This window comes from Argopecten irradians, chromosome 2, assembly GCF_041381155.1.
Source record: "Argopecten irradians isolate NY chromosome 2, Ai_NY, whole genome shotgun sequence".
NCBI lineage: Eukaryota > Metazoa > Mollusca > Bivalvia > Pectinida > Pectinidae > Argopecten > Argopecten irradians.
The window spans coordinates 66,342,582-66,366,070 of NC_091135.1; the positions used below are offsets into that span (position 1 = coordinate 66,342,582).

Below are 23,489 nucleotides of genomic sequence, written 5' to 3' on the forward strand. Positions count from 1 at the left end.
TTAAGCAGCTTTTATGTACCGAAAACCAATGTATTTTTAGCCCACAGCTCTTTTTCAGAATTTACTGAAGGGATCTGTCTCAAATTTCATTTGTAAGATTTCCTAGGATCCTTTCTATGCATATAACATTTTGGGACCAATCGATCAACAAGATGGCCAACATACCCCCTTCTTGGATTTTGATAATTTTAGATTGTTAAAGCTTTATCTCCGAAAGTAGGGAAGGAATTTTCTCAAATTTCATATGTAGGTTCCCTTGTTGAGCATATTGTATTTTGGGACCGATCAGTCAACAAGATGGCCGAACAGCCACCATCTTGGATTTTGATAGTGACCAAATAGGGAGATAGAGGAAGATTCCTTTAAAACGCTGCTAATCATAAAGGTCTTATTGGATTTTGACCAAATTTGGTCAGAAACATCTTTTGGGGAATGTGAACAGATTTGGTATCAATAATAGCTCTGACCCCCCCCCCCTGGGGTAGGAGGGGCGGGGCACAATAGGGGAAATTTTGGTAATTCTTTAAAACGCTACTTGTCATAAAGTTCTCATTGGATTTTGACCAAATTTGGTCAAAAACATCTTTGGGGGAATGTAAACAGATTTTGCATCTGAATGATGGCTCTGATCTCCCTAGGGCAGGAGGGGCGGGGCCCAATAGGGGAAATAGAGGAAAATTTCTTCAAAACGCTGCTTGTCATTAAGTTTTGAAAGAATTTCAACCAGATTTGGTCTAGAATATCTTTATGGGAGGGGGAACAGATTTTGTATAAATGGTTACTCTGACCCTCCAGGGGCAGGAGGGGCAGGGCCCAATAGGGGAAATAGAGGAAAATTCCTTCAAAACGCTACTAGTCATAAAGTTCTTATTGGATTTTGACTCAATTTGGTCAGAAACATCTTTTGGAGAATGTGAACAGATTTTGTATAAATGATGGCTCTGATTCCCCTGGGGCAGGAGGGGCGGGGCCCAATAGGGGAAATAGAGGAAAATTCCTTTAAAATGCTACTTCATATAACAGCAGAACTTTTACATCCGTAACGACGATTAAGGATGTATTCTTCTGAGGTTTCAGTCCCGTTGAAGTCTCGTTTCGACAAAGATCAAAGAAGTTATGAGATTTTCAAATATATTTTATCAATATCTGTAGGAAGTTGCCGGATGCAAATTTTGTCAAAAAATTACATTTCTATTTTCAGTAGAATAAAAAATTACAGTCATTTCAGGAAAAAAAATTAACTTGTGGTTGAATCAACTTTGTTAACTCCAGAATTCAACATGTGCATTATATAATACAATGACTTATGTTCTACAACATGTTAACTAAATTGATAAAATGATAAACAATTCTTTTCCTTTTTTGATCACAGCATTTCAGTAGATTTTTTATTCAGGAATTTTAAGAAATGGCCCATTTGGCAGCCATTTTGAAATTGTGTCTTTTTGCTCTTTGAGTAGAGCCATAGTTTAACCATTTTTTAATGAAATTGTTTTTACTTAATCATCACTGCACCAGCATTTTTAGCTGTATCGAGCTAATTTTTGCTGTTAATCTTTACTAGGTTCGTGGTTATTAAAATATTGAGCATTATTGCGTGAAGTGATACGCTTCTGTCACTTTATTTTTACATTTTATGGTAATTTGAGCACTTATATTTTTTACTCTAAAATACTGAAAAATAACACATATTCAAATGAGGCAAAAAAGTAAGCACACTGACCCCCAATTTTTCTGCCCTATTGATATGCAAAATATTAACAAAGTTTAATACCACAACTATTTCTAGAAAGGGTTAAATTTGGCAAAAATGGCTGAAAATGGTGTATTTTGTAGCTCAAAATTAAGGGGTAGGGGTAGCATATGTTGTTATTCTGAGAAAAAATATGAGTCTTATTAAAGATGCTCCACCGCCGACAGAGCATAAATGATATTCATCCTTTGAACAAAAATTGGTGTTTAATCGTGTATATATATGCCTAATTAACACAAAAACTATCATAAAATAATTTGTTTTGCCTTTGGTCATGCGCAATCATTACTCCATTCTATATAAGATATAGTGCCATGGAATTTTTTCGGGATGCAATTGATTATTTTTCATATTTTTAACTTGAAGTAAAATTAGAAGCTCAAACTTTTCAAAGGTGGTAATGGTGTAAAGTAAGTAACTTTTTTAACTGAAGAAAAATACAAAATCGTCTGCTCTTGTTTTTGATGGTGTAAAAATGCCATTTGTCAGCGGTGGAGCATCTTTAATCAAAACTTGTATATTTTTAAAGAAGACTACAGGAAAATAAATTCTTCAAACTTCCAAACATCTCATTAGGAAATTATGGCTTTAAACTCTTGTGTATATGGTCAAAACGGCAAAAATCCCAAAAAATCTAAGATTTTGTCAACTTGGTATCTTTGAGTGACAATAGCTCAAAAACAAGCACACCGACATATGATTTTTCTTCCATTTTCTTGTATGGTATGAACTCCTATTTCCCAAAATCTATATGTGAAAAAAAGTTTAATACAAGAAAATTTTGACTTCTCAGAGGTGTACATCCTTAAGTTTCGAAAGAATTTCAACCAGATTTAGTCTAAAACATCTCTATTGGAACGGGAACAGATTTTGTATAAATGATGGCTATAGATATGATCCCCCTGGAGCAGGGGACGTGGGGCCCCAACAGTAGAAGATGAGGAATTTGTTTTGAAAAAGCTAGTAGTCATAAACACATCAATAAATTTTGGCCAAATTTTATCAAACAACCTTTTGAGAAAGGGAAAAGATTCAGATGATTGTTAAGGCCCATGGGTCTCTTGTTTTGTAAATTCACAAGAAAGCTCATACTTGAATTCAATTTTTAGGTCACCTGACCATAGGTCATGGTGACCTATTGCGATAGCCTTTTGTGCGTCGTCCGTCGTGCGTTAACTTTTTGTTGTGAACACGATAACTTCAGTAAATGAGAACCGAGATTGATGAAACTTTGTATGTAGCTTAATATTAACAAGATCTCGGACGAGTTTGAGTTTCAGGGTTGCTGGGTCAAGTTCAAGGTCACTGCTACTATTTTTGGAAAATCCCTATCAGCACTCTAGCGGCTTCATTCCTTGAGTGATTTTGATCACACTTCACACATAGACAAAGGATTATAATATCTCGGACAAGTTTGAGTGTGAAGATTGCCAGACTAAGGTCAAGGTCCCCGTTACTATTTTTAGATAATTTCTTTGTCAGCACTCTAGCGGTTTCATTCCTTGAGTTATTTTGATCAAACTGCACACAAATACAAAGGACTGAAAAAGTTTGAGTTTCAAGGTTGCAGGGTCAAGGTCAAGGTCACCGTTACTATTTTTAGAAAATCCTTTTCAGTGCTCTAGCGGCTTCATTCCTTGAGTGATTTTGATCAAACTTCACACAAATTTAAAGGACCATAATATTTTCGACAAGATACAGTTTCAGGATTGCCAGGTCAAGGTCAAGGTCACTGTTACTATTTTTAGGTCACCTGACCATACGTCATAGTGACCTACTGCAATAGCCTATTGTCCATCGTGAGTTAACTTTACTTTGTGAACATGATGACTTGAGTAAATGTTAACCGAGGTTGATGAAGCTTTGTATGTAGCCTTATACCAACAAGATTTCGGACGAGTTCAAAAATGGGAATTATTCGACAGTAACGTACAAGTTATTGCCCTTTGTTCTAATTATATCATTGTGCTTGTGAACAAGATAACTTTGGTAAATGTGAACTGATTTTGATGAAACTCTGTATGTAGCCTAGCTTATATCAACAAGATCTAGGATGAGTTTGAAAAAGGGAATTTTTCGACGGTAACTATATTATAGAGTTCATGTCCTTTGTAATAATGCTATTATTGGACTCTGTGTTCTAAAGGTATTGTGGTGCTTTATCAGAATTGTGAATTTTATAACCCTTGGCCTCTTTGTTTGCCCCTGGGGAGGAGGCTAAGTTTACTATAGTTTATATTGAATAATTCTTGGGTATATTTTGTTTATTTTCTATTGGAAATTGTTCAAACTTTTGATTCACATTATAACCACAAGAGGACATTTTGCTATTATGTCATTTTGACCCTGTCTCATCCCCAAAGGCTGAGGGGTGGAGCCCAGTGGGGTCCAAATGGCTTAAATTTTTAGGTCACCTGACCATAGGATGATAAAATTAGAAAGAAAAATAACAACCATATGTCAGTTATGATAAATTGTTCCAGTATGCAAATTCATCCAAGACCTCATTGCATACAGAGTTTCATCAACATCAGTTCACATTTACTTCAGCTTCTGTGTTGAATATAGGAGGGAAAAAATTAACACACCATGTGTTAAAGTCCCTCATAGCTATTATGTTGGCTATGTTGGCCCATAGGCCTCTTGTTTTAGATTAATTGTATTAAAATGCAAAATTTCAGTATACTTCACAGCACTCAATTGTAAATAGATGTAATCGTGAATATGTTTAAATTGATGAAGTTGCAAAATATATATTGCTGTATTCACCGTAATTAGTACCTAGGGCACTTGAAGTTGTATGGTCTATAACTTTTGCTTTTTTAGTGAAAACTGTTTAAGTGTTTTACTTATTTTTCTCCGTCTGTCTGAGGTTTAAACTTTCTAAATTTACCACTTCAGCAGACTGGATCTAAAGAGAAAATAAAGTTCTCACATTTCAATATTTGATACACACAATATTTTACGTGGATTAGAAGTTCCAATTACTCACTCTGTGGACATATTCCAGCATGAATTGCTCATATTAGCTATAAAGAAAACGTAAACTAATACATGTACGCTTACGATAGTTACCTGGCTCACCAGGTGCAGGTTGTGTCGTCATCAGTCACGTGATATGATTCGGAATGCGGACAAAACTCGAAGGTACTGAACATGGCGGTGATTGAAGGCGCTTTATTCAAAACCAGGAATATATGATCCCTAGATTTTGGCTCTCTTATAGGCGACATTTAACAATTAAAGGATTGTTAGATTGCATTTATTGGAAATATAAATGCAATCTGGGTGGCAGATAAATAGAATAGCGCCTGTTAGGGCGCTATGAATATTTATCTGCCATCCATATTGCATTTATATATCCAATAAATGCAATCTAACAATCCTTTAATTGTTATATTTACATTTTACTTTCTAGTTCAAAGTAAAACATAATTTAGATGCGAGTGAACATTTGAATTTCCCGCTTCAGCCATTTAACCTCAACAGCCAAGTTCAATGTGATAAAAATAGTCCCTATAAAAAAAATGAAAAGACAACAAAATTTAAATGTTTTTCAATAACTTATCAGTTTACTTTCAATTATCCAGACACTTACAAGATTTTTTTTATAGTTTCATAACCAAACTAGTTCATTTAATTCCAATGTCAATTTTCCCGCGCCGACTAACATGGTGTCAGTAAACAAGACTCACATCTATTTATATAGATATCACTACACCAAGTCTGGGCTGCATTTATTAGCTCATAATGCAGATCACGATTATCATTAGAGTAATGGGAGTCGCTGTGGCAAAATGTAAATATATGCTTTTGAGGAGCTAAATCATCAAGATACATGTCTATGTTCAAATATCAAATGTTATAGCGACATATCATTACAGTGAAATTCGCATGAAATATAACTTTAATCAATTGTAAAAATGTCGGGGGGTTGGGCTTATTGATGAATCAAAATGTAAGTTGTCGATGAAAAATCAGCCATATTTGAAATCTTTCTGTACTCATGATACATTAATTACAGTAAACAAACATATACCTTCTATCTTTTGAGACACATTATCATGTCATGATTCACATGTAAAAACATTGTTAAATCCATGTTAAGGGGTCATTTATACAACTTTAACTTTTCTCCAGAAAAGGGGAGGGGCCGCCAATTACAACGAATACGGTACTATGTATACACAAAATTTCAGTGGACTGTCTATAGTAAATTAAATTAATGAAAGTAGCTGTTATTGCATTTATCATTACCACTCTTGCTTAGATATTCTTATCAATGCTATCACTGAAATAGAACACCTGAGTTTATACATCAAAGAATGTTTTAATATGAAGTATTTACTTGGACCCTATGCTTCGTTAACCTAACACTTTCAGAGACTGGCTGATATTTTACAAACAAAAGGCATTTTTCATTTCAGATGAACTATCTGGTATTTTAAAGAAGTTATCTTTGGAAAAATACCAGCCAATATTTGAAGAACAAGAGGTAAGCTTAGGTGTACAACTGTGCTTAAAAGTTGGGATACATAGTTTTTGTGTTGCCTGCAACCAATTTAAAACAATCAATAAAATAATGAATTTGCAACCGAAAGTAAGTCATTAATAAGTAACAACGAAGAGAGTCTCAACAAGCCAGAAATAACTTTAATAGCAACGACTTTTCAGTGATTTATTGATTAAGAAAGTCATCGACTACTACTTAGACATAGTCAAATACTGGGTAACTAGAGATGATTTTGTGAACTACCTTAAGGAACCTTTATGTTGATGTAGGGGTATTCACACTAATTCACTATTTACTGATTTAGCTAAAGCTCAAAATGCACCACAAGGTAAAATAAGTAAACATTCTTTTGTTGTCATTTGTAGGTGGACATGGAAGCATTCCTGACTCTGAACGATACCGACCTGAATGAACTAGGCATCTCTCATACACAATCACGTCAGCAAATTCTGAAAACTATATCGGAACTGAAAACTGGAAAGGTATTAGTACAGTGGCATGTAGTCACTTTGTTATAGTGTTAAATATCATACCATTTTAAGAAAAAAATTCTCAGTCTAAAATGTTCAAACCATCAAATCTCTTATATAGAATACAAAATATTTTTTGCACACATTTCTCCAGGAATGATAATTTCCATCTTAGCTTCCATACATGTAGCCAACCCTTGTTTGAGGGCGGATAGATATATTGTGAGACTTGTATTGAAGGAGATTAGCAGGAATTTCCTTTTTTAGTCGTTTATATCAACGAGGTAGTCTAAACAATAGTTATAAGTATACTCATATTGTGAAGCTCATATTATTGTAAAAGGGCAATCAATTGCACATACTATGCATCTCTTTTGAGGCAGTTGCATGAAAGTATTAATGGGGACATAATACTCTGTGAAGGTGTGTTGTTTTCTCAGGATCCCCAGTTCACAAGTCTAGAATTGCCATGGATGTCATTAACAACTGTTATATTAGCTTTTATCTTTCATCTATTGTAAAACTGTAATCAACCATTTCTTTTAGCCACTTTCAAACAGATAGTGATGTGGAAGATTTTCTGAATGGTTGATTAAAAAGACTTCTTTAAAAGTAGCATTGAGGCCCTTAAACATTGATGGCAAACATATATCGATATTGAATAAAATTATGAAGAAATGCATGTTATGCAATATATCCACCAAAAGTCAAACAGATGAGGCTCACAACATATTAATCAGCCCTGATATACAAAATAGAATGTTATTCAGTAGTTAATAAGTACACAATGTTGAGTGTCATCACCTTTTTACTCAGTTAATCTGAGATACATATTACTTTATCACCAGGGGAAGGAGCGTCAACAGTTTGTTGATACAATGACTACTTTCCAGTCAACACTGCGTGTTCGGCCTGCAGACCCTTCTAGTAGAATCAATGGGTAAGTACTTAATATAACTTTTAGATTAACCAAATTAACATTCATATTTAAGTGTAATGAAATAGTTTTTTTCTCTCCAAAATTTGGGAAATTCTTGTACCAGTCATTATGACAAATCTAGGATTCAACTTTACATTGTCCTTTAATCACTGCAATGGCACTATTGAAAAAGTTTAGATATAGGGAAGTATAGAGGTGTTATTATGGGCCATTGGGGTCAGTAGATATAAGAAAGTATAGATGTGTTATTATAGGCCATTGGGGTCAGTAGATATAAGAAAGTATAGAGGTGTTATTATGGGCCATTGGGGTCAGTAGATATAAGAAAGTATAGATGTGTTATTATGGGCCATTGGGGTCAGTAGATATAAGAAAGTATAGATGTGTTATTATGGGCCATTGGGGTCAGTAGATATAAGAAAGTATAGATGTGTTATTATGGGCCATTGGGGTCAATAGATATAAGAAAGTATAGAGTGTTGTTATGGGCCATTGGGGTCAGTAGATATAAGAAAGTATAGATGTGTTATTATAGGCCATTGGGGTCAGTAGATATAAGAAAGTATAGATGTGTTATTATGGGCCATTGGGGTCAATAGATATAAGAAAGTATAGATGTGTTGTTATGGGCCATTGGGGTCAGTAGATATAAGAAAGTATAGAGGTGTTATTATGGGCCATTGGGGTCAGTAGATATAAGAAAGTATAGAGGTGTTATTATAGGCCATTGGGGTCAGTAGATAAAAGAAAGTATAGATGTGTTATTATAGGCCATTGGGGTCAGTAGATATAAGAAAGTATAGATGTGTTATTATAGGCCATTGGGGTCAATAGATATAAGAAAGTATAGATGTGTTATTATAGGCCATTGGGGTCAGTAGATACAAGAAAGTATAGAGGTGTTATTATAGGCCATTGGGGTCAGTAGATATAAGAAAGTATAGATGTGTTGTTATGGGCCATTGGGGTCAGTAGATATAAGAAAGTATAGATGTGTTGTTATGGGCCATTGGGGTCAGTAGATAAAAGAAAGTATAGAGGTGTTATTATGGGGCATTGGGGTCAGTAGATATAAGAAAGTATAGATGTGTTATTATGGGCCATTGGGGTCAGTAGATATAAGAAAGTATAGATGTGTTATTATAGGCCATTGGGGTCAGTAGATATAAGAAAGTATAGAGGTGTTATTATGGGCCATTGGGGTCAGTAGATATAAGAAAGTATAGAGGTGTTATTATGGGCCATTGGGGTCAGTAGATATAAGAAAGTATAGATGTGTTATTATAGGCCATTGGGGTAAATAGATATAAGAAAGTATAGAGGTGTTATTATGGGCCATTGGGGTCAGTAGATAAAAGAAAGTATAGAGGTGTTATTATAGGCCATTGGGGTCAGTAGATAAAAGAAAGTATAGAGGTGTTATTATAGGCCATTGGGGTCAGTAGATAAAAGAAAGTATAGATGTGTTATTATAGGCCATTGGGGTCATAGATATAAGAAAGTATAGATGTGTGTTATTATAGGCCATTGGGGTCAGTAGATATAAGAAAGTATAGATGTGTTATTATAGGCCATTGGGGTAAATAGATATAAGTAAAGTATAGAGGTGTTTATTATGGGCCATTGGGGTCAGTAGATAAAAGAAAGTATAGAGGTGTTATTATAGGCCATTGGGGTCAGTAGATAAAAGAAAGTATAGATGTGTTATTATAGGCCATTGGGGTCAGTAGATATAAGAAAGTATAGATGTGTTATTATAGGCCATTGGGGTCAGTAGATACAAGAAAGTATAGAGGTGTTATTATAGGACATTGGGGTCAGTAGATATAAGAAAGTATAGATGTGTTGTTATGGGCCATTGGGGTCAGTAGATATAAGAAAGTATAGAGGTGTTATTATGGGCCATTGGGATCAGTAGATATCAGAAAGTATAGAGGTGTTATTATGGGCCATTGGGATCAGTAGATATAAGAAAGTATAGAGGTGTTATTATGGGCCATTGGGGTTAGTAGATATAAGAAAGTATAGAGGTGTTATTATGGGCCATTGGGATCAGTAGATATAAGAAAGTATAGATGTGTTATTATAGGCCATTGGGGTCAGTAAATATAAGAAAGTATAGATGTATTATTATAGGCCATTGGGGTCAATAGATATAAGAAAGTATAGATGTGTTGTTATGGGCCATTGGGGTCAGTAGATAAAAGAAAGTATAGATGTGTTATTATGGGCCATTAGGGTAAATAGATATAAGAAAGTATAGATGTGTTATTATAGGCCATTGGGGTCAGTAGATACAAGAAAGTATAGATGTGTTATTATAGGCCATTGGGGTCAATAGATATAAGAAAGTATAGATGTGTTGTTATGGGCCATTGGGGTCAGTAGATATAAGAAAGTATAGATGTGTTATTATGGGCCATTGGGGTCAGTAGATATAAGAAAGTATAGATGTGTTATTATGAGCCATTGGGAGTCAATAGATATAAGAAAGTATAGATGTGTTGTTATGGGCCATTGGGGTCAGTAGATATAAGAAAAAGTATAGAGGTGTTATAATGGGCCATTGGGGTCAGTAGATATAAGAAAGTATAGAGGTGTTATTATGGGCCATTGGGGTCAGTAGATATAAGAAAGTATAGAGGTGTTATTATGGGCCATTGGGGTCAGTAGATATAAGAAAGTATAGAGGTGTTATTATGGGCCATTGGGGTCAGTAGATATAAGAAAGTATAGAGGTGTTATTATGGGCCATTGGGGTCAGTAGATATAAGAAAGTATAGAGGTGTTATAATAGGCCATTGGGGTCAGTAGATACAAGAAAGTATAGATGTGTTATTATGGGTCATTGGGGTCAGTAGATATAAGGAAATATAGAGGTGTTATAATGGGGCATTGGGGTCAATAGATATAAGAAAGTATAGATGTGTTATTATAGGCCATTGGGGTCAATAGATATAAGAAAGTATAGATGTGTTGTTATGGGCCATTGGGGTCAATAGATATAAGAAAGTATAGATGTGTTATTATGGGCCATTATGGTCAATATGTATTAACATTTTCCTCATTCTAGATGGTCACATCCATCCTCCTCCGGGGACACAGATCATTCTTGAAATTCATGCTCATCTCTGATCTTCCTGGGACAAGTACCTTACCTGACTTCAGGAGTGTTCTTCTCGGTGACTGTCCATGTCCTCATGCACTCGGAATTTATCCCAGAGTATCCTAAATGCCGAAGAAGATTAATTAACTATATACAAATCAAGGTGTTAAAGGGGATGGGACCATACCTTGTGCTATGTTATAAGCATTCCATGTGCCAAGCTGGACAGATTATTTGGCTGTTTTTTATCACACGATACTGTATGTGGCTTGTAACACGAACTCAATATTAAAGGTACAAACTCTGTTGTTCATGGTGAGTATGTTAAGCAAGATGATGTCACATGATGGATCACATGACTCAGTCACATGATGGATCACATGACTAGACTATAATCTCGGACAAGACTAGTGGGCTACTGCCAAAGACTACCTGATGGACTTCTGTGATGTGCCACAATGCCAGCCATAATTTACCTGTTATGAGTAGACACAATTCATCAGTATTGTGAAGAACCAAATCAATACCTATTTATAAATATGTGTGTACAAACATACACAGCTTGTGTTGCACACACTTCAGTCTGGCAAAGTTTGAAGAGGGGTAGTACATTACCTGGTACTTTAACTCTAGAAAGGCTGTCCTGATAAATATGTGGCCATATTTAACATTTTGTACTGCTGATACTTCACAAAGTCAGCAACTTCATATATACTCTAAATCTAAATGTTTTAGTATTCATAAAATGATTGATGATTTGCAATGCATTTATATTCATCCAAGACATTTTTTCCATTTTCAATATCAGAATGGGTCCATTGTAAGATTTCCTAGGATAACTTGCCTGTTATGTGGCCATAACATGGTGTAGAATTATGATTTTGATTTTTTTGTCAGCATTGAGTATATATGTAATCCTGACTGTAGTACATTTGTATATTGATACATTGATATACATCGTAATTTGAATTAAAAAACAAAGACATGCAAAATGTTTTCAGAAGTACATATACATAATTATGTTTATTTAACTTATGAATTTGGAGACCTTTTAATTGTAAATTATGCGTTACAATATGATTAATGATTTAAATAATTTTAATGGCCAACGAAATTGATGATGAATAGTTAATTTACAGATGACTGTTAATTTGTTTGTAATTATTACTGGCCAATGCTATTAGTTGGAAATATTTCACAGACTGAATGTTTAATGTGAATATGACAAACCATTATTACTGGATGTAAATGTTTATTCCTTAAATATCGGTTGACTCTATGGCTGTAAATGTTTATTCCTTAAATATCGGTTGACTCTATGGCTGTAAATGTTTATTCCTTAAATATCGGTTGACTCTATGGCTGTAAATGTTTCATTTTTAAGCTTTATATGTACTGTCTTGTGTGATGATTTCTCCTAGAGAAACACTCGTATCAAATCTTTCTAATGTAGAGTTGTCTGGCTTAATCCTCCTGGACAATGGATGAGGAGGCAGAAATAGGATTCAAACACTGATCTTCATTTCACATTGTGTTGATGAGGATCAGATGAGGGCCATTTAGGGGTCGTGTTTAGATGAACTCTCTGATTACCATACAGTGGTATTTTTCAGCCAATCATAAACTCTTGTACTTCTCAGTTGTAGTGTTGACAACTGTCTCACTCTCTACTTATTTTATAATCAAAACCAAGATATCATTTTGAACAGAGATCACTTTGTGGTAAGTTAGAATTTCTTTGGCTGACACAAAGATCTTTAGTTTTGAGTCTTGTTCAGGATGAATATGATCGCTCACGTTAGTAAGTTAACAATGTCTGTTTAATTTTGGACTCGAAGTTGCATAATGAGATGATTCAAGTTTTGATTGAAGTTGGTACTTTTAGTTGCATGTAATCGTAGCCAGAAGCGAGCACCCATTATCACTTATAACTGTGAGCATTTGACATCTGAATATGACCTCTAATTGGTCACTCTGATGTAAGATCTTTGTTAACATTGAATATTGTATGATGATTATGAACTAAGTTGATCCATTGAATATTGTATGATGATTATGAACTAAGTTGATCCATTGAATATTGTATGATGATTATGAACTAAGTTGGTCAGATTGCAGTTATATCTGCATAAGAAGAATAAAGAGTACAAGATAGAAGGAAATGTAAGGCCATGAGAGAGAAGTGTAAGCGGTGTACTGAGAGAGTGCCTGATTGTGTTTGTTGTTTAGTTGGTTACAAGTACAAGCTAGTGGAATGTGCAATCTTCAGTGATTCATTCAAAAGGTGTATCTCATCGTTATGTTTACATATAACTGTCTTGTCTCATGATAACACATTTCAATATATGTGAAAATTATAGATATTTATTACCGGGTAATGTGATTTGAGAAGAATTCAAGGTATGATGAAAATTATCTATTTTTGATCTGTATAGGGTTAGTTCTATTATTTAATGTTTTATGGTATTTTAGTTTATATTTCCAAGTGGTGTCAAATGTTCTATAAAATGTTGGTGTCATATATCATATACGTATTGCATAAGTATACGTACCCTGCGAGTGTTCACCATGGTTGGTGTATGTCTTTGTCCGTCCAAAGTGTGTAACATATAATGACAATTATAAATACCCATAAAACCCATATAATTATATATGTAATTTAAAAATGATTTAGTATTTTATTGACCCACATGTTTACCCTTATTTATGCCATATATCTAGATATAATTGTAGATTTGGGGTGATGTCTTTATATTATTGTGTTCAGTATCAGGGTCTGCTTTCTCCAATCAATCATTAGAAAACATCAACATTGTATGGTTAAGTGAATAATACAACCAATCCATATCAAGTGCATAATAGAAAATCAGCATTCCTGGTGATTACTTGTAGTTTAAGATGTGGCATGAGTTTTAAACATTTTTGATAAGCTTAAAGTGAATAGTCGGGCAAAGAAAAAAAAAATGGTGTTTAAATATCTATTATAATTTCTTATGAAATAGAAAAATAAAACTTAACATCAAAATGGCTCTGCATGCGAAGAAATTAATTTATATTATAGGAATTCTAAAACGTCCTCCCGTTTGCTACCTGGGGATGTCTGTATTGACATTCCCATAAAGCCTTGCTTTCAGAATTTATTTTTAGAACTGTGCTACACTGGGCTTTTCCATGATTTCAATGGTCAAAACTGGACAACGTAAGCAGAACTTGGCTGTTGTTTTGATATATACTGATATATACCAAGGTAAGGACTTTTGGAAGCCCAATGAATGCATTTAGACTGGTTTTCATTGCCCAACTATTCACTTTAATGCTAAATGGTTAATTTGCATTTAATATCTTAAAATAATCCAATATTTGATACTTTGAATTTGTCCATTTGAAGTTTTCATATGAATCTAAAATATGGTAATTATAATCAAGAACTATCTTAATTTTATAGATACTTTGTACAGAAATATATAATTAAAATCTTAAGTCCATAAATGATTCAATGAAGACCACAGAATGAAGTGTTAGCCGAGAATGTTCATATGTACCAGTAGACCGCGGTCTCACATGCAGTACTAAATGACTAAAGATTGAGATATGTGATCATACAACATCCAGACTTTGCTTTTGTCAACAAAAAGGCTCTTTATGATGATTATATTATATTTTGTGATTTATACCAAGAAATTCAAATGGCCTACTAGAGATCTTGTGGTTAGGGGTTTTGGTGTTCTGTTGTTTATTTTTGGCAAACTTGTCTGAAAATTTATTTTACACACTAAAATTTTAGATTTTAGTTTATTTAATTTAAATTACAGTATTTTAATTTTATCATAGTTAGTGTCTTAATAATGTTGACACTACTATAATTACGAGAAAACAAAAACTTGTTAGATGTTGGTAGCTGTGATATTATAAGCTTTCATATTTGTTTTTGAATATGTTTCCATGTGTTTTGTCATACTATATTCCCAGTAGTGCTAACTTCTGATTTTTGGGGGATGGATATGATGCCTTGCTTATGCCTGTAATGTACTATTCACTTCACATCACATCTACCTGGTATTATGGATATGTATGAGAAGACCTTCGACTTTTTAACAATCAATGACTACTGCTTTATATGAAATTCTTTTCCTCCTAAAGAGATGTTAAGTATAAGCCTATCAAATGTAATTTTAATATTGTTGAATGTGTTCACCATTCTCTTTCTTACCATTTGTGTTGGATGGTGTTTTTTATAGATGTTTTAAGCTTCCTTCTTTATCTGTGATTGATTAGAACGTTTTATATTACTAGTATACAATGATTGCACCATGACCTAAATCTACAGGGTAGATTCACAATGGGTATCCTGTGATGTAGTCACAATATTGGCAAAATCAAGGCTGTTTTCAGCATCTTTTTAATATATTTTGTAATCAAAATCATCATGGTATTTTTTATTTGAAATAATTTCATGAAACTGGAGCCAAGTTTCAACTTTGATGATGCCTGTGTCTACAAAACTGAATAGTAAGGTCTCACTGTTTATAATCATATTCTTGTGACCATTTCACAGGGACAAATGTTTTGTTTTACATCACTGTAAGTCATTATTATAGTGATTATAATGTCTTTATTTACTAATAATTGCCTGTTTTATTTTAAATGTAAAGTTGATCTTTAAGGAAAGCTAACAAAGTCTCCAAATAAGTCCGTCCTGTTATTATTTACTTCTGGAAATTCCGGTTTTTAAAACTTTTTTAAAAGACTTTTTACATCATGAACCGTCCAGAGTATTGTGTTTAAATGTATGTTTAAATTTGCTGCTGTTCTGCTTATACAACGATAGATCAAGCTGGTTGCAATAGGTTCCCTGAGAGAGAGTTGAAGGGATCTGAAGTCGGTTACTACAGACATAAGTAGGATAAAGGCCTGTATTGCTTGTTTTAACTCAATATTTATCTGTCTTTTTTTGGTAAATTGACTGTTTGGCATTGATTTTACAAAGTCATGGTTTAAGTTTTGGTCAGTTGTTGTCATTTAATGAGACAACTCTAAGATGCTGACAATATGGGCCTGAATTGAATTTTACACTACAGCATAGTGAAACATAACATGTCTATGCAAATAAAAAAAAGTTAAAAAAATAAAACCACCTTTTTATTTACCTAAAAGAAGTTTTTATCATAACTTTAGACTTAAAATCAAAATAAAAGTTAGGGTTTATTTAAATTTTTGGAAATTATGTCAAAAAAACCGCTATTCAGATTGCCTATATCCAATATTGACCTGTAGTTATCTGGCCTTGTGATCACTTACTGTCAAAAGTAATCTTGGCAACAAGGCAAAGCTGAGAGTGGAAATAACACAGCCAAAATTACAGATGGTGGAGAGAAAGGAGTGGGGAAGTGATATCTACGCAGTGGTGCGAGTAGTTGTGCAAATGGTAAAATGTGTGTTAAGGATGCTTTGTGAGTGCTACTGTTTATTATAATATTACTATTAAATTATCACATCAGTTCATTTAGTTTTTGTTGCTCTTTATAAGGTCATCTGACCCGAAAGGTCGGGATAACCTATAGTCATTGTGCTTCGTCCGTCGTTGTGCGTAAACTTTTTTTAAAACGCTACTCCTCCTTAACCCTTGAGTGGATTATATCCATATTTGGTGTGAAATATCATTGGGGAAGGACAGTCATATTTTATATAAATGAGTAAGGTCCGACCCCCAATAGCGGCAGAGGGGCAGGGCCCCAAAAGGGGGAATTTTCTTAATTTAACCTTTAAAATCCTACTCCTCCTTCATCTTTGCATAGATGGCAACCAAATTTGTTTTTAAACATTATTGGGAAAGGTCAATCATAATTATATAAATGAGTCTACTCCGACTCCTAGGGGCTGAGGGGTGGGGCCTAAAAAGTAGAAAATTTCTTAATTTTAGTTTTAAAATCCTACTCCTAGCTCCTTAAAGGGACATGAACCTTAAATGATTTGTTATGTATGCTTAGATATGGTTTTCAGATGTTTATTGAATATTTTATTACAATGATTGGTTATCTTAAACAACAGGAAAACGTGGGGGAATACCTACCTCAAAAATGATAAAAATAGACCGTTATATTCTATTTTTGGAACACAAAACGAAAGCTGGCCGAAAGCGAGGTTATAATGAACAACAAACTTGCTGACGTGACAAGGAATATTAGTTCTCCACATTTTAAAATTATTTTCTAATTTACGATGGTTGACAAAGGAATTTTAAGCCATAATTGTGTTATAAAATATTTAGCGTAAGAATGATAAGTAAAAAGTCAAACGAGACTTTTCTTTCGATGGGGCACCGCGAAGGGAGGTTCCTGACTTATTGCACATATGTATATCACGCAAGTATAAAGTGGGGAGTTGCTCCCGTCTCTAGCATTTCAGCGATCCATTTATTAGCTCACCTGGCCCGAAGGGCCGGTGAGCTTATGTCATGGCGCGGCGTCCATCGTCCGTCCGTCCGTCCGTCCGTCCGTCCGTCAATATTTCCTTTAAATCGCTACTAGTCATAGAGTTCTGCATGGATTGTAACCAAATTTGGCCACAAGCATCCTTGGGGGAGGGGGAACAGAACTTGTATAAATTTTGGCTCTGACCCCCCGGGGGCAAGAGGGGCGGGGCCAAATAGGAGAAATAGAGGTAAATCCTTTAAATCGCTACTTGTCCTAGAGTTCTGCATGGAATGTAACCAAATTTGGCCACAAACATCCTTGGGGGAGGGGGAACAGAACTTGTATAAATTTTGGCTCTGACCCTCCGGGGGCAGGAGGGGCGGGCCCAATAGGGGAAATAGAGGTAAATTTTTTAAATCGCTACTAGTCATAGAGTTCTACATGGATTGTAACCAAATTTGGCCACAAATATCCTTGGGGGAAGGGGAACAGAACTTAAATGAATTTTGGCTCTGGCCCCCTGGGGGCTGGAGGGGTGGGGCCCAATAGGGGAAATAGAGGTAAATCCTTTAAATCGCTACTAGTCATAGAGTTCTGCATGGAATGTAACCAAAATTAGCCACAAACATCCTTGGGGGAGGGGGAACAGAACTTGTATGAAGGAGGTGTTGCATATAGGGTGAAAATCCGCCCACGATAAATTTTTGATTTTTGAATTTAAATTAGTTAATTGCAATAATACACATATGTCTATAATACTTAAAACCCGATTGGACTATTATTATGACTACAGCGCCCCCTACATTAACACTGGTAAATTTAAAGCCTATTGGGCCTTTTACCTGGCATAAGTCATAGTAAAAACATTTAAATCGCGTTTTCGTTGTGATTAAAAATACCACATGAAAATGCCTTTTTAACGACATGTCACACTTGGTTGTATCCAATATCATTCTATCACAAATCGAACTTAAATATCAAATATGAGTGAAAATACGACTTTTTGAAGTTTTTTATTTTTCGTTTGAGCGACAGAATAAGTAAGGCACTACTCGAGTACCCTAAAATTTTGATGTTTAAAATTATATTCAGATTATCATCGTTTCACCATAAACAGTTCAAGTTGATGAATCACTGGATATGCCACGTTTTTTTTAGATTAATTTCCCCTACCCCCTGTTTTTTCCATAATATCAAAGTACTGAGAGTACACTGTCATATATTATCGACTTTACTGTAAGAGTAGAACGTGATGATGAGGTGTGTATTTCGACCAAACCTTGAAATTATCATCATAAACTCATGTTTATAATATTTTTCGGAAATTCTACTTATCCGTTTTGAAAGAGTGGGACACATAATACTGACAGTTGTGATTTAACATATACACAATGACATGTTGCATTCCAGAAACTGTATAAGCATTAAGGTAATAAAGATCAAATACGACAGTATGTGTCCTTTGCCCACGGTTAAAGGGAACAATCAATGTTGCCATCGTCTCATGAAGGGCGTTAGAATTGCACCTGCTATACCAATTGCATGATCGTAAAAGGCGACAAAATTTGGTACCTTTTTTGCTGGCGTCAATCAGACATCAGACGAGGCTCTATGTCTCAGTTTACCTTTAGTAGCCTATAGGTATCGCGAAATAATACTAAGAAAAAGTTTACCAGGTACTGATTACATAAGTATAAGCTTTTTCTCATCCAACATCCTTCATGAAAGTGCATCCTTCAATGGCCATTGCTTTCTAGCAGCTTCATTTTGCTAGAGATTTTCGTCTAACTTCTTAGAACAAAAGGAGACCGTAATACGCATATCAATTAGTTTAAATCATAATATGTCGGTCAATGTTGATATTACTATTTAAAAAAAATTGTTACTAAATTAATTCTGGGGATTTGTTTGTTTGTTTGTTTGATTAATTAACGTCCTATTAACAGCTATGGTCATGTAAGGACGGCCTCCCATGTTTGTATGTTTGTTCGGGTGTATGAAGTGCCTAGTATGTGATATGGGAGACTGCTTTATATTCATGTTGTGTCTTCTTCTATAGTGGAACTCTTGTCCTTTCCATAGTGCTATATCACTGAAACATGCCGCCGAAGACACCAAGCAACACATCCCACCCAGTCACATTATACTGCCAACAGGCGGACCAGTCGTCCTACTCGCTTAATGCTGAACGCTAAGCAGGGTGTGTCTCGGCAAGGAGACAGAGCCCAGAGCCTACCTCACAATCGAAGACATAACATGAGGATGTGTCAAGGGTACGTTAGGAAGTATAAAGTAAGTTAGGAAGAAGAGATGCTAAGATACGATTCTGAATTTGGTCGCCTTATAAGATCATGCAATAAGGACAGTGGGTACAATTCTAACGCCCATTAGTTCATTTTAATGTCATGAGGTCATCTAACCCGAAGGGTCAGGATGACCTATAGTCACCATGCTTCATCCATTGTCGTGCGCTGTTCGCATTTCGTCCTTCGTAAACTTGTCATCCAAACGACTTCTTCTCAATATCCGAAAGGCCCAAAGAAACTGATATTAGGCATGTAGAATGCTGGAAGGACTACCAAGTTTGTGGAAATGAGTTACCTTGACCTTCATTCAAGGTCACAGAAGTCAAAAAAGCTAAATCTTTAAACGATTTCTTGTGAATAAGATGCCTAGATACCTGATAAGGCCTGTAGTATGCTGGCATGAAAGGCTACCAAGTTCATTTAAGGTTACAAGGGTCAAATAGGCTAAAAACTTTAAACGACTTGTTGTGAATAACTAAGAGGCATTGGAATCTGATATTGGGACTGTAGAATGCTAGCATGAAGGACTACCAAGTTTGTTCAAATGAATGACCTTGACCTACATTATGGTTACATGGGTCAAATAGACTAAAATCTTTAAACGAGTTCCTGTGAATAATTAAGAGGACTAGAGACCTGGTATTGTACATGTAGCATGTTGGGATGAAGGGCAAATGTTCTTAAATCATCTTGCCCGATAGGTCAGGGTGACATAGTGATCGTACTTGGTGCGCCGTCCGTCGTGCATACACTTTTCATTCAAACGACTTCTTCTCAATAACTGAAAGGCATCGAAACATGATGTTAGACCTAACGTATTCTTGAATAAAGGGCTACAAAGCTGTTTGTCAAATGAATGACCTTAACGTTAATTCAAGATCACAGGGTCCAAATTGGCAAACATAAACGACTTCTTGACAATAACTAAGACACCTTGCAGTATGCTGAAATAAAGAGCTTCAGGCAGGTCTAATGTATGAAAATCTTAAAACAGCTTTTCAATAGGTGAAATTCCTAAAGAACTCAGATAGTGGGTCTGTACTACTCCACATAATTTGTTTAATTGACCTACGTTCATGGTAACATTTAAAAAAAATATGAGACACCAAGTACGTCTATTGAAGAGCTCCTAGCGTACAATATCCAATGTGTTGCCCCCAAAAAGTTACGCAATTTCAGTCCACTGGATTCTTTTTTCATTACTGTATATAGTTTGACCATGTTTTATTGTGTGAATAATAGTCAGACATGAGGTGTTTGGCTTAAGACTGAAATCCTAGTTATCCATGACATGTTTATGACATATCAAAACAACAGTATATTCTTTTGAGAAATATCTAAGGTCAACATATAAATTACACCGGTATACGTTTTGCTTAATGATGCATTTGCTTATCAATTTGTAAATAAACCCATGACGACAAAAATAGGAAATACTTCTGACAAGTGGTGTAGGAAATATATGTGATATTGATCTTATTTTGCTTGATTTTCTAGTCAAATATACTACCCTAAAATTAACATTTTGTGAATAGTCCTATATGATATATACGCAAAACTAGGTCAAAGGTCAATACATGTCAGTTTGACCGAACTTTGGTACACCAACTTACATGGGATACGTTTTACTCAAGTAATATTCATGATAGAGCCGAGAGAAGGACAGTTTTCGTTTTACATTTTTAAGTTTCAGTACTCTCAGTACTTTGATATTGGGTAAGAAATAAAGGGGGTAGACGTAAAAAAGTGCTAAAAAGTCGGCATATCCAGTGATTCATCGACACAATATTTTCATGCTTCAATAAATGATATATGAAGATATTTTTGATTGCTAAAATTTTAGGGTACTCGGGGTTTGTCATTGTTATCTAAGGAATTAATTAAAAACTAATGAATTGAAATTGCTCTATTTTCAAGAAAAAATAAGAGCAAAACAGGAAATTGCAAGAAAACCCTAACAGATATGATGAAGCATTGTATATCGTTAAAAAGATAATACAAAATGCTATGTTAGTACACCAAAATAATTTATCTTTGGCTTTTGTATGCCTTAATATGATACATTAAAGGCGCACAAGTAGGAGTCGGACGTAAAACTTATAAAAGGTGGCGCTGTATTCGCAAGATTAATCTATTCATGGAATAAGTACTGTTCCGATATGTATTATGTGCCGATTGATGTATTTGGACCAAAAAATTAAAAATCGATCGTGGGCGGCCATGCAACACCTCCTTTTGGCTCTGGGCTTTGGGGGAAATAGAGGTAAATCCTTTAAATCGCTACTAGTCATAGAGTTCTACATGAATTGTAACCAAATTTGGCCACAAATATCCTTGAGGGAAGGGGAACAGAACTTGTATAAATTTTGGCTCTGACCCCTCGGGGGCAGGAGGGGCGGGGCCCAATAGGGGAAATAGAGGTAAATCCTTTAAATTGATACTAGTCATAGAGTTCTACATGGATTGTAACCAAATTTGGCCACAAACATCCTTGGGGGAAGGGGAACAGAACTTGTATAAATTTTGGCTCTGGCCCCCTGGGGGCTGGAGGGGTGGGGCCCAATAGGGGAAATAGAGGTAAATCCTTTAAATCGCTACTAGTCATAGAGTTCTGCATGGAATGTAACCAAATTTGGTCAGAAATATCCTTGGGAGAATAAGAACTGAGTTTGTATAAATTTTGGCACTGGTCCCGGGGGGCAGGAGGGGCAGGCCCAATAGGGGAAATAGAGGTAAATCCTATAAATTGGTACTTGTCCTAGAGTTCTGCATGGATTGTAACCAAATTTGGCCACAAACATCCTTGGGGGAAGGGGAACAGAACTTTTATAAATTTTGGCTCTGGCCCCCCGGGGGCTGGAGGGGTGGGGCCCAATAGGGGAAATAGAGGTAAATCCTTTAAATCGCTACTAGTCATAGAGTTCTGCATGGAATGTAACCAAATTTGGCCAGAAATATTCTTGGGAGAATAAGAACTGAGTTTGTATAAATTTTGGCACTGGTCCCGTGGGGCAGGAGGGGCGTGGCCCAATAGGGGAATTATAGGTAAATCCTATAAATCGGTACTTGTCCTAGAGTTCTGCATGGATTGTAACCAAATTTGGCCACAAGCATCCTTGGGGGAGGGAGAACAGAACTTGTATAAATTTTGGCTCTACTTGTCCTAGAGTTCTGCATGGATTGTAACCAAATTTGGCCACAAGCATCCTTGGGGGAGGGAGAACAGAACTTGTATAAATTTTGGCTCTGATCCCCCGGGGGCAGGAGGGGCGGGGCCCAATAGGGGAAATAGAGGTAAATCCTTTAAATCGCTACTAGTCATAGAGTTCTGCACGTATTGTAACCAAATTTGGCCACAAACACCCTGGGTGGAAGGGGAACAGAACTTGTATAAATTTTGGCTCTGGCCCCCCGGGGGCAGGACGGGTGGGGCCCAATAGGGGAAATAGAGGGAAATCCTATAAATCGCTACTTGTCCTAGAGTTTTGCTTGGATTGTGACCAAATTTGGCCATAAACATCCTTGGGGGAAGGAGAACAGAACTTTGGCTCTGATCCCCCAGGGGCAGGAGGGGCGGGGCCCAATAGGGGAAATAGAGGTAAATCCTTTAAATCGCTACTAGTCATAGAGTTCTGCATGGAATGTAACCAAATTTGGCCACAAACACCCTGGGTGGAAGGGGAACAGAACTTGTATAAATTTTTGCTCTGATACCCTGGTGGCAGGAGAGGTGGGGCCCAATAGGGGAAATAGAAGTAAATCCTTTAAATCGCTACTAGTCATAGAGTTCTGCATGGAATGTAACCAAATTTGGCCACAAACATCCTTGGGAGAATAAGAACTGAGTTTGTATAAATTTTGGCACTGGTCCCGGGGGGCAGGAGGGGCAGGCCCAATAGGGGAAATAGAGGTAAATCCTATAAATCGCTGCTTGTCCTAGAGTTTTGCTTGGATTGTGACCAAATTTGGCCATAAACATCCTTGGGGG

At 35.7% G+C, this 23,489-nt stretch overlaps 1 protein-coding gene across 1 annotated transcript in view; it reads left to right on the forward strand.

Moving 5' to 3' along the window:
- Positions 1–16,284, forward strand: part of LOC138316258 (ankyrin repeat and SAM domain-containing protein 6-like) — a 53,134-nt gene extending 36,850 nt beyond the window's left edge. The window contains exons 13-16 of the mRNA XM_069257871.1: positions 6,181–6,248; positions 6,632–6,748; positions 7,585–7,676; positions 10,750–16,284. Coding sequence (XP_069113972.1) covers positions 6,181–6,248; positions 6,632–6,748; positions 7,585–7,676; positions 10,750–10,792 — 320 coding nt within the window. The 3' untranslated portion in view covers positions 10,793–16,284. The remainder of the gene's footprint in view (positions 1–6,180; positions 6,249–6,631; positions 6,749–7,584; positions 7,677–10,749) is intronic.
- Positions 16,285–23,489: the final 7,205 nt, after the last annotated feature.